The 12,946-nt window shown below is 40.4% G+C and overlaps 1 protein-coding gene across 1 annotated transcript; it reads left to right on the forward strand.

The window, feature by feature from the left end:
- Positions 1-8,813: 8,813 nt before the first annotated feature.
- LOC310940617 (uncharacterized protein) lies at positions 8,814-12,506 on the forward strand (the record flags this gene model as incomplete). Its single annotated transcript, XM_083905606.1, has 5 exons — positions 8,814-9,028; positions 9,113-9,206; positions 10,245-10,332; positions 12,015-12,146; positions 12,268-12,506. 5 exons carry the CDS (start codon positions 8,814-8,816, stop codon positions 12,504-12,506), a joined length of 768 nt encoding a protein of 255 aa, XP_083761732.1.
- Positions 12,507-12,946: the final 440 nt, after the last annotated feature.

The raw sequence follows: 12,946 nt of genomic DNA on the forward strand, positions 1-12,946 counted from the left end.
CTCAAACAGGAGTCGAGCGGATTTCGTTTATCTCTGCAGCCGCAGCCTGAGGGAGTCGCCGTCTTAACTCTGACCGGTGAGATGACTTTAGAACGGGGACATGATGACAACGGGGTTCTGCCCTCTATAAACTATTGTTTGTGGGGGGGGGGTAGAAGAACCCTTTTGGAACCCTTTATTCAGTAAAGGTGTTTTAAAGGGTTCTCTGGATCAAAATGGTTCTTACTGGAACCATAAGTGTTACCAAGAACCCTTGAAAAACCCTTTCTCCGGGAAAGCGTTTTTCAGATTCCAGGTAGAACCTCAGCCCTTGTAGAAGAACCCTTTTGGAACCCTTATTTCTAAGAGTGTAAAAACAAAAGTGCTAAGTAGAACCATATAAGGTTCTTCGGCTTGTCCTCAAAAGTAAAATGTTGTTTGTGTGTGTGGGGGGGAGGGGGGTGGAACAAACCAAGTATTTCACTAATCTGTGGCAAACTGATCAAAATAATGATGTCATTCAATCAGGATTAATTTTTGCGTTGAAACAAAGACTTTTATTTTGAAATTTATGGTGAAATATCACCATAAATATCATATACTGTCACAGTAATATTCAGTGTAATTCCACACTTCATCAACTTGAGGGGAGTAGAGTATCAGAACAGTTAGGAGGATCCTATAAAGAGACTTTCCTCAGTTTTTTTTTTAAAAACATGCTTCATGATGGTGGTTTATCTTGAATTCTCCATTTTAAAACAATCCAATTGAGCTCTATGTGATTGTCATCTGAAATCTGAGAAGTGCAGACACCGGAGTTTTGTTTGTGTTTGTTGGTTTGTAAAAAAAAAAAAAAAAAAAGAAGTATGACTGTTTATCGCGTGCGTTGACATTTTCACCCACTGAAGTGTCACATGTACAAGGACACCGTGCCATAGCCACGAAACAGGAAGTGCCCTATAACTTCGGCGTACATTGAGTTCTGCCAAATTTGCCGAAACTTGGTGGAAAGATGTTATAGACCGAGATGAACAAAAAAGTCAACCGTAACCATGGCCTTAACTCAACAGGGAGTCTGCGATTTTTAATTTTGCCGCACATTTTGCTGATTTGCGGCCTACGTAAATGAACAAACTTGTCTGAGCGCGTTTGTCGTACCGACGTAAAAAAAACAAAAACGTGCCAATTTGTACTAGTTACATCAATGGTGAAAAGTTATCTAAACGTTTTGTGTATTCAAAAACGGCTTGGCCCTCAGCGTTTTGGCGAATTCCGACCATTAGCCACGAAACAGGAAACTTCGGCGTGAATTGAGTTCCGCCAAATTTGCCGAAACTTGGTGGAAAGATGTTATAGACCGAGATGAAGAAAAAAATGGACCGTAACCATGGCCTCAACTCAACAGGAAGTCGGCCATTTTTTATTTTGACGCACATTTTGGTGATTTGCGGTGTACGTAAATGAACAAACTCGTCCAAGCGCATTTGTCGTACCGACTTAAATAAAATATGCCAATTTGTACTAGACACATCAAAGGTGAAAAGTTATTTAAAAGATTTGTGCATTTAAAACGGCTTGGCCCTCTGCGTTTTGGCGAATTCCGAAAATTCGCCACGAAACAGGAAGTGCCCTATAACTTTGGCGTACATTGAGTTCCGCCGAATTTGCCCAAACTTGGTGGAAAGATGTTATAGACCGAGATGAAGAAAAAAATCGACCGTAACCATGGCCTCAACTCAACAGGAAGTCGGTAATTTTTAATTTTGGCGCACATTTTGGTGATTTGCAGCCTACGTAAATGAACAAACTCGTCGGAGCACATTTGTCGTACCGACTTAAATAAAATGTGCCAATTTGTACTAGACACATCAAAGGTGAAAAGTTATTTAAAAGATTTGTGTATTCAAAACGGCTTGACCCTCGAATTCCGAAAATTTGCCACGAAACAGGAAGTGCCCTATAACTTCGGCGTACATTGAGTTCCGCCAAATTTGCCAAAACTTGGTGGGAAGATGTTATAGAAAATTTGAATATGTTTCGAGGGTAAGCACACGCTTCTAGGCAGGGATTAACTCAGAGTTTCTGTGCTTGTCGCTAACGCGATAGATGTAGAGCAACGTAAGCGGCAATAAAAGGGGAAATGGAAAATAAAGCAGGGGTTTCCTTCCTGTTGAGTCGCAGCTCATGAAACATGGATGCTTCACACCTATTTAACCTACCCACGGGGAAACCACATCACACCGCACAAGTTTTCCCTTCCTGATGCCATTTCTAAGTAAAAGCGTCGGTCTCGAAACGTAACCTTTTCAGTACAATCGAGTCGACAGACATGGCAACAGCTCACCGGTGGCTTCGTACGTAGACGATGGCAAATTGGAAGAGTTTTCCTCAGGGTGAAGCTGAAGGTAAGTTCTTATATGAACGAACTCTCGTCTGTTGCCTGGAAGTGATGCTGATATTGGTGATACTGGTGAATGAGACAGTGGAAACTTATTAGATTTTTATGATCTATTTGAAATCAAACACTCTAAGGTCACAATTTTTTTTTGGGGGGGGTTTTCTTAAGTCTCTGGAGAAAACATATCTAGCACGTGGAACCAGGCGGTGATAACAGCAGGGTGGTTTCCCTGTGACTTTTTTTTAGCCTTTTCTTGTGAATTCGTCCAAAACAGAAGTTCAAGTCCCAGCGTAAAAAAAACACACACCGACGTTGAGTTTTTTGACATGAAAAATGTGTGTTTTTGTAAACGGTGATGTGGTGTGTGGTGTGTGTGTGTGTGTGTGTGGGCAGATAAGAGGAGGTGGATGATCGGATAAAAGTGATGGAGTGGGGGAGTGTGAGCAGACATACAAATAAGTGGTTTTAAAAGGTCGCGTCAACGCTATCGTCGTATGTCATAACATGCCGAAGAGTTGTTGTAGGACCTACTGTAGGATCGGGCTAGAAGAAGGATGGATAGTCAATGACCGCTCATCCAAAAACATGGCTGCCAGAATCCCAAAATATCGTAAACTTATAGATTTTTTTTACTTAAAGGGGCATTATGTGATAAATCTAAAGCGGGTTGCCAGTTATGTCAAAAACAAAACCTAAAAGACCCCGGTCTGTAACTGAAATTACAAAGATCTTTAGGGAAAAAAACACGTTTTTCAATGACACCGTAACATGTTTAAACTCGGGCTGGACGATTACGGCAAAAAATATCAGTCACAATTATTTTTGACTGATATTGAAATCATGATTATTCGACACGATATTTATTGATTTCAAAACTTGAGTATTCATTGAACCACCAAAAGTCAACTTTAAATATGACTTAAAAGAACAGCCAGAATGTGACATGAGAAAAAAAAAAAAAAATGCCGAAAACATTTCAAAGTCGAGATCTCGATTTTCCAAAAAATAAGATTTTTTTTTTTTTTTTTAAATTCATAATTTTTTGGGAACTCGAGATCTCGACTTTCCCAAAAAATATGAAGAAAAAAAAAAAAATTGAATTTTTTTTTCTCACACGCTTACTGCAGCTGCACGTAACACGGGCGCATTCAAGGTGTTTTACGAGCATAGGAATTTACAAACACGCCGCGCCATGCGTCGCATTAATCGTTTTTTTTTTCCGATTATAATGTTTTTATGATCGTGAGAAGCCAAAATCAAAATCATGAATAAAATTCAATTAATCGTCAGAGCCCTAGTTTAGACCCCCCTCAAATTTTGCCTTTGAGGCTTTCAGGGGGTCTGGAGTGTTAATCAGGGGGGTCTAACCCCCACAGACCCCCCTGTATTTCACACAGTGCTTCTAAGAATTGTCTACTTAGAGACATTATAGACTGTAGATAAATGATGGACAATCTCCTATTGAGGGAAATTAAACAAATATGGAAGTGTCTTAAACCTGAGGACCAGTTTGAGTCAAATAAAACAGGATATTCTCCGTAAAGACTTTTAATAAACTTGAATCAAACCCTTGTGACGTTAAGTAGCAACAACTTTCTTTTCTTCTTCTTCAAATGAAACACCAGTAGCTTTCCCGGACGAGGAAATATGTTTTTGAAGTGGTCGGCGGCGGGTGTGCGCGTTGTGCGTGTGCAGCTCGTGTGGTTTTTTTTTTTTTTTGCTTCTACGTCGAAGAAATGAAACGTAACGCACACACGGAGAGAGAGTGAGATCTTTTCATGGTTTCATGGTTTGATCAGGTTTTACGGGGGGGAATTCCAAATGTCGCGCAGATAAGAGAGAGATCGAGAAAAAGACACCTCGGTTAAGAGATTTACGTCAAAAGGATTGACTGTCGAGCAGTTAGCGCTTGACAAATCGAGACTACAAAGAGTGCCGACTTCAAAGGTGTACTGGAAGCGCGAGGATGTCCCACTATTGAGTGATGATTGAGATAATCCAGAAAACTGAGCACAAGCTGTTGTTAAGCGACCATCAAAACCGCCTGTTTTTTGATATCACAACACTGCTAATGTTAGCATAGATTTAGCAGAAGCTAATGTTAGCATAGATTTAGTAGAAGCTGTTGTTAAGCCACCATCAAAAGCGCCTGTTTTTTGATATTACAACACTGCTAATGTTAGCATAGAGTTAGCAGAAGCTGTTGTTAAGCGACCATCAAAACCGCCTGTTTTTGTGACATCACAACACTGCTAATGTTAGCATAGAGTTAGCAGAAGCTGTTGTTAAGCGACCATCAAAACCACCTGTTTTTTTGATATCACAACACTGCTAATGTTAGCATAGATTTAGCAGAAGCTGTTGTTAAGCGACCATCAAAAGCGCCCGTTTTTGATATCACAACACTGCTAATGTTAGCAGAAGCTATTGTTAAGCGACCATCAAAACCACCGGTTTTTTTGATATCACAACACTGCTAATGTTAGCATAGAGTTAGCAGAAGCTGTTGTTAAGCGACCATCAAAACCACCTGTTTTTTTGATATCACAACACTGCTAATGTTAGCATAGAGTTAGCAGAAGCTGTTGCTAAGCGTGGGAGCTCCAAGACTGGCGAAGAGTTTCACAATTTCACGTTTTGTGTGCTTCACAATTTACATGATTTTGGATGTCGCTGTTGCACTAGTGTCCGAAACTTTACACAAGCTAGCTATCACTACTTGTTTTGTTGCTAAGAATCGTTAGCCCTCGAAAGGCGTAACAACAAAGTAGCTACTTTTTAAACATTGTGACATTAAGGGGAACTAAAAAATTGGTGTTCTATTTCCTCACCTGTTTAACAGTTTAAGTGAAAACCTTTTTGGTTGCAGAGAAAAGGGGTAGTGGTTAAAATCGTCAACTTCCTGATACTCGCGGATTTGATTTTTATAGCTGTAAAGTGAACAATTTTAATACTATCCCTCACTGACGTGGCATGTTTGGTTAAATCTAGCACAAAGATTCAAGCACGACAGATGTGTTTGCATTGACTTTAAGAGAGTTTTTGCGTACGTACAAGTACAACACTGCTAAAGTTAGCATAGAGTTAGCAGAAGCTGTTGTTAAGCGACCATCAAAACGACCTGTTTTTTTGATATCGCAACACTGCCAATGTTAGCATAGAGTTAGCAGACGCTGTTGTTAAGTGACCATCAAACCCGCCTGTTTTTTGATATCACAACACTGCTAACGTTAGCATAGAGTTAGCAGAAGCTGTTCTTAAGCACCTGTTCACACATTTGGTGGCGGAGAAAACAAAGAAAGGACCTTCAAGACTGATGAAGAGTTTCACAATTTCACTTATTTGTGGCTCACAGTTTACATGATTTTGGATGTAGCTTTACACAAGCTAGCTATCGCTACTTGTTTTGTTGCGTTGTATTGTATTTCCTCACCTGTTTAACTGTTTAAGTGAAAACCTATTTCGGTCGCGGAGAAAAACGGGTAGTGGTTAAAATAGCCAATTCCTGACGATCACACATTTGATTGTTATCGCTGACTATATGACTCGTTCACTGAGAAATGCGTTTTTTAGAACAGGAAGGAACAGGAAAGGGCATTAGCAGGAAGTGCACTAATCAGAATAATGAAACATTTTGGGGTTCTCAGAAACCCAAACATTTTGACATTTACCAATTCTACAACAACAACAACGACGACGGAAAAAAATGGGTGACCCGACACGCACGTATTTTTCATCCTGTTTTTGACTGTTTAAATGTCAATGTGGTGCAGCAACTCTTCAATATCAGTTATGAGATTACATTTGTTTTGACATGAAACTAGGCCCACGGTGCCTGTGTATAGACGCGCATTCAATGCTAAGCTATGCAGATAATGCACAGGTTTATATATTCATATGTACGGGGTCTCTGCAGGTTTCAACAAGTCAAATTTAAGACTTTTTAAGACTTTTTTTAAGACCATAATGAATACAATTTAAGACCCATACTGGCAAAAACGTACAAAAGACATGAAGGAAAACTGGAGCCAAAAATCGTTGAACTTGCAATTCGGCTTTAGCTGTGGGCTTTCGTTAAGTTTTCTCCGCTGCTATGCTAAGCTGTAACACATAGCTAGCATAGCACGCTAGCTAGGTGGTGCTCGATAAATTCTCACCGGGCAGCACGGGTGGCCTACTTTAGTTCCGTGTTGTAGTCACGCTAGCGCATCCTCAAAAACAGAAGTAACGTTAAAAGATTTTTAAGACCTTTCGAAATTGTATTTAAGACCTTTTATGAGATTTTAGGACAATTTAAGACATTTTAAGGCCTTAAATTCAAATTATTGGATTTAAGACTTTTTAACCCCCTGTATGTACAAGTGTAAGGATCAGTGCAATTTGTAAAAAAGTACCCGATATAACTGATTGACAATGTATGTCAATTGCATGATAATCGTGCATAAAAGCTGTGAATCCTCATGAAATACCGTATAACGTCCATCGTTTCTCCGTAAAAATGGGTAAATGTAAAATAAGCTGTGATAATAATAGGGACGGTGGCAAAACAAGTCAAACTAGGACAGCTCTACACACACAGATAGTGAAAGGTAAATGAAAGAGGAAACGGCTCTTAGGTGTCAACCACATTTATAAAAAAAAAAAAAAAAAAGTTCACCTTTGCGTTTTTTATTCAAACTGAGACACATAAAAAACACACGTCCTCCTAACGTTGTTAGATTCTTGGAACAAACATTGAGTCAGGTCTGTTTCTTTCAAATGAATGGACGTCATGACATTTCCTCCAATAGACAAACACCCCCCTCCACACCTCCCCCCCCCATCGTAGCTGACTCAATGCAATGTGTCCTTTAGGTTGTCAAACGGGATCAAAGTGCTGCGAGGGCAGATTCTACAGCTTCAACAACAGGTAAGATGACATCAAATAATGATATTACCCATATATATGCAGTTCTTTTGTGTGTCGGTCCGACTCCGAAACACAAAATTTGGTTGCTTTGTGGTTGCTTACCCTGCTGTAGCTGTATCTGATTCAACGTTTTGGCTTCCAGTCCAGGGATGTTTCTTCTTCATACCTCGGTTAAAGGTGCATTATGTGATAAATCTAAAGTGACTGGCCATAAAATCCTGCTAATACGTAAATATTTGCATTAAAGGTGCCATATGTAAGAATGTGGCCAAAAACAGTTACTACGTTCAAATTCAAAATACCGAGGTCTTTTAGGTTTGGTTTTCTGACGTAACTGGCAACCCGTTGTTGCTCGGCAGCTGAGACTCTACTGACTGCAATGATTGGTAGATGGCGTTAGATGGCGCCACATGCCAAAAAACATAAACATGATTTGCAGTCTGCAAAATATGTTTTTTTTAATGCAAATATCTTGACTGTACTGTTGTTGTTGGTGATGTTATATGAATATTATTCCTGAGTCTCTGTGAGGAGGATTTTATGGCCAGTTGCTTTAGATTTATTACATAATGCACCTTTAAAAAAAAATCTTTTGCAGACTGCAAATCATGTTTCGGCATGTGGCGCCACCTACCAATCATTGCAGTCAGTAGAGTCTCAGCTGCCGAGCAACCACGGGTTGCCAGTTACGTCAGAAAACCAAACCTAAAAGACCTCGGTATTTTGAATTTGAACGTAGTGACCGTTTTTTTTGGCCACAATTTCATTCAGTTCTTCTAGTTGCCGAGTTCGCTGGTGCTATGGCTAGCGCAAGTCAATGGTACCTGCTAGCATGGCATTTGAAACACTCATATCGACCCCACAGTGCACCCGAGGCTAATCCATTGTAACGTCAGACTAGCGACGTACATATCTGTGTTGATAGAATGTTTGAAATGAAACCAACCTTTAGCAATTTATGTCTCAGCAGCAGCAGCGCGTCGTACTTCCTGTTAGGCTGTGGCAGCGGCGGACTGATTCCGCCGCTGCTGAGAAAGTAGTCCCTCAAAAATCCATGCGATGCGAGGTCAGTTTTGTTTCAAACATCGTTCCATCACCACAGATATGTACGTCGATAGTCTGCCGTTACAGTCGATTTTCCTTGGGTGCACCGTGGTATGAGTGTTTCTAATGCCACGCTAGTGCTAGCCATAGCACCAGCGAACTCGGCAACTAGAAGAACTGAATGAAATATCTCGAAGACGTCTCCAGACGTCTCCATCGCACCGGCTGAGTTGGAAAATAGGCCAAAATGTCCAAAATTCCCAACTATCCCTTTAATGAGTTGCTGCTATCCGGGTCATTTGACCAGGTGTTACCAGGCTGGATGGGTGATCCCCTCCGCTACTTGTCAACAGCTGTAACGTCATCTGCACAAGATGAGAAGACGGAGGTCGTAGCCAGCAAGCTGCCAAAGCCACTTTCTTTGGTGAGGTAAACCGTCCATCGATTTGTCGTTTAAAAAAAAGAAAATTGATGACACAGTAAATGGCGAGAGGGAAGAACATCCTTGTGCTGCTTCTCCTCGCCGCGCTTCGCGTCTCCTCGGCCAGGACGGACAATTGCTCAAACCGACCGGCTCCTGCCTCAGATCTCACCTGCTACAGCGACTACGACCGCAGCATCACTTGCGCTTGGAAACGCACAAAGGAGTCCGACCACGCAGATGCCGCGTGCACACTACACGGCAAGAGGGTGGCAAGGTGAAGGAAAAATAACGAAAAATAATGTGCATACAACCGATGCCCTGATTAAATAATAACTATTATTATTATTGTTATTTTTAGGAAGGACTACAACGCTTCGTGTCACATGGAGCCTGTTGACGTGTCCAGTCGAAAGATAAGGAGGTGCACCATGGATTTCAAAATCACAAGAAGGGTGAGTCTGGATTACTGCTCTACACTCTTAAGGTTCTTCGGGTTGGGCTTAAGTGGAACCTTTACCAAGAACCCTTTTAAAACCCTTTATTCAGGAAAGGGGTTTTAAAGGGTTCTCTGGATCAAAACGGTTCTTACTGGCACCATTAGTGTTAGCAAGAACCCTTGAAAAACCCTTTCTTCGGAGGAAAGGGTTTTTCAGAAGCAAATGGTTCCAGGTAGAACCTCAGCCCTTGTAGAAGAACCCTTTTGGAAGCCTTATTTCTAAGAGTGTAAAAACAAAAGTGCTAAGTAGAACCCTAAAAGGTTCTTCGGCTTCTCCTCATAGGAGATCCTTTTTTATAAAGGTTCCACCTAGAACCCTTTATTCAGTAAAGAGTTCTCTGGATCAAAATGGTTCTTACTGGAACCATTAGTGTTACCAAGAACCCTTGAAAAACAATTTCTTCAGGAAAGCATTTTTTCTTTATAGAAGCAAATGGTTCCAGGTAGAACCTCAGCCCTTGCAGAAGAACCCTGTTGGAAGCCTTATTTCTAAGAGTGTAAAAACAAAAGTGCTAAGTAGAACCATATAAGGTTCTTCGGCTTGTCCTCATAGGAGATCCTATGGTTCCACCTGGAACCCTTTTGGAGTGTTCCACCAAGAACCCTTTATTCAGGAAAGGGGTTCTAAAGGGTTCTCTTGATTAAAATGTTTCTTACTGGAACCATTAGTGTTACCAAGAACCCTTGAAAAACCCTTTTTTTTTTCGGGAAAAGGGTACAAGTATGACTTTTGACACTAAATCCTCACCAGGATGTGGAGAGGGGTTGGTGGTAACATATCAGGTTAGAACACCTGTGAGAACGCAGCAGACCACAGATCTTTTCCTGGCCCTAACCGCATCCTTTTCAAGCCCAAATAAACAGGAAAAGGTTGTACCTCGCCCTCGTGTCCTCATTTCAGCCAAAAGCACCACGACTGCTCCAATCATTATTGTATGTGCACGTTGTATTCTTGTATTTCATATTTGTTTTTTTTCCCTCTGTATTTCATCAGTTTCAATCTTTTCATAACCTGTCCATGAGTCTGATCTGTGGCTCTGGGAAGCACATTTTGGAAGTGTCCTTCAAGCCAGCGTGCAACAGTGAGTGTTATGAAGTGACTCAACTTTGTAGCATGACATTGAGGTCAACGACATAGTATAATATGATGTTTTGGTCACATTTTGGGCTAAAAAAGAAATCCCAAAATTTGACCGATTTTGGACGACATTTGACGTTTTTGTCAAATTTTGGACCAAATTTTTTTTTTCAAAAAAATTGTCAGATTTTGGACGAAATAGTGTAGCATGACATTGAGGTCAACAACATAGTATAATATGATGTTTTGGTCACATTTTGGGCTAAAACATTTTTTTCCAAAAAATTGTCAGATTCTTGACGACATAGTATAATATGACATTTCTGTCAAATTTTGGACCCAAATTTCTTTTGCAAAAAAAAGGTCAGATTTTGGACGAAATAGTGTAGTATGACATTGAGGTCGACGACATAGTATAGTATGACATTTTGGTCACATTTTGGGCTAAAAAAGAAATCCAAAAACTTGACCGATTTTGGACGACATTTGACGTTTTTGTCAAATTTTGGACCAAATTTTTTTTTTCAAAAAAATTGTCAGATTTTGGACGAAATAGTGTAGCATGACATTGAGGTCAACGACATAGTATAATATGATGTTTTGGTCACATTTTGGGCTAAAACATTTTTTTCCAAAAAATTGTCAGATTCTTGACGACATAGTATAATATGACATTTTTGTCAAATTTTGGACCCAAATTCTTTTTTCAAAAAAATTGTCCGATTTTGGACGAAATAGTGTAGTATGACATTGAGGTCGACGACATAGTATAGTATGACATTTTGGTCACATTTTGGGCTAAAAAAGAAATCCAAAAACTTGACAGATTTTGGACGACATTTGACGTTTTTGTCAAATTTTGGACCAAATTTTTTTTTTCAAAAAAATTGTCAGATTTTGGACGAAATAGTGTAGCATGACATTGAGGTCAATGACATAGTATAATATGATGTTTTGGTCACATTTTGGGCTTAAACATTTTTTTCAAAAAAATTGTCAGATTCTTGACGACATAGTATAGTATGACATTTCTGTCAAATTTTGGACCCAAATTTCTTTTGCAAAAAAAAGGTCAGATTTTGGACGAAATAGTGTAGTATGACATTGAGGTCGACGACATAGTATAGTATGGCGTTTTGGTCACATTTTGGGTTAAAACATTTTTTTCAAAAAAATTGTCAGATTCTTGACGACATAGTATAATATGACATTTTTGTCAAATTTTGGACCTAAATCTTTTTTTCAAAAAAATTGTCAGATTTTGGACGAAATAGTGTAGTATGACATTGAGGTCGACGACATAGTATAGTATGACATTTTGGTCACATTTTGGGCTAAAAAAGAAATCCTAAAACTTGACAGATTTTGGACGACATTTGACGTTTTTGTCAAATTTTGGACGAAATTTATTTTTTCAAAAAAATTGTCAGATTTTGGATGAAATAGTGTAGCATGACATTGAGGTTGAAGACATAGTCTAGTATGGCGTTTTGGTCACATTTTGGACAAAAATTTTTTTTTCGGATTTTGGACGACATAGTATATAGTATGACGTTTTGGTAAAACTTTGGACCAAAAACAAAAAAAACAAAAAAAAAAGTCAGTTTTTTGGACGACATAGTATAGTATGACGTTGACTTTTCTTGAATGTGACCTGAACTAAACAGTGTCCGCTCGATTCCACAGTAAAGCTGGATCCGCCGGGAAGACCCGACGTCAACTCGACCACCGTTTCCTGGCGCCCCATATCTGTGCTTAATCATGCCTTCGAGAATTTCGCCTCAGAGTTGCAGTGGAAAAGACGCGATCAGTCATGGAGTGTGTGTATACAATCGCCTGTGTGTGTGTGTGTGTCACCGTTAGTGCAAAAAAATTCCCCGATGATTCCTCCACGTTAAATTCGTCCGTTTGTATTCATCATACGTTTCTTCTCTGCTAGGATTCCTCTGTGCAGAAGAAGCAGACAAAAAACACATGGTGCAAGGACAAATGCGAGGTACAGCTGGACCCCGAGATGCTCGCGCGAGGAGAGACGCACGAGGCGCGCGCTCGGGTGCAGACCGACGAAAAAAGGTATTACCGGTCAGTGTGGAGCGACTGGGGCCCCACTGCATCATGGGAGTCACCTGTTGGAATCGTAAGACCAACACCGCCAGCGGCAACAGAACTAGCGGGTAAATGTCGACGCACAACCCACGCAAATAACCCAGTTTACATAACCCACGTTAAAAAAAACGCGATGTGACGTGTATTTGTCAGATTTCGTGCGGGGTGTGGGCATGGTCGTCGCGGGCGCAGCACTGGCCTTGTTTCTGGCCGGCGTGCTCTTCAAGAACGACAAAGCCATTTGGTGAGCGGACGCGTAAAAAACCCTTTCCATAACGTCGCCGACATGATTTTTTTTTTTTTTAACGCTCTGCTCTGAACAACCGTGCCATCCCATCTTTGTAGGGTTTACAAGAAGATGAGAGGTCGGCCCCCACCAGATCCTGGGAAGTCCTTCCTGAAGGATCTAAATTTACAGGTGAATCACCTATCATTTGACACCAAAATCACTGAAATCGGCCCAGGAAATGAAATTCTGATGTAAAAGACGGTTGGAAATGGCGCCATTTTGA

Source organism: Microchirus variegatus, assembly GCF_963457635.1.
Source record: "Microchirus variegatus genome assembly, chromosome: 19".
In the NCBI taxonomy this organism is placed as follows: Eukaryota; Metazoa; Chordata; class Actinopteri; order Pleuronectiformes; family Soleidae; genus Microchirus; species Microchirus variegatus.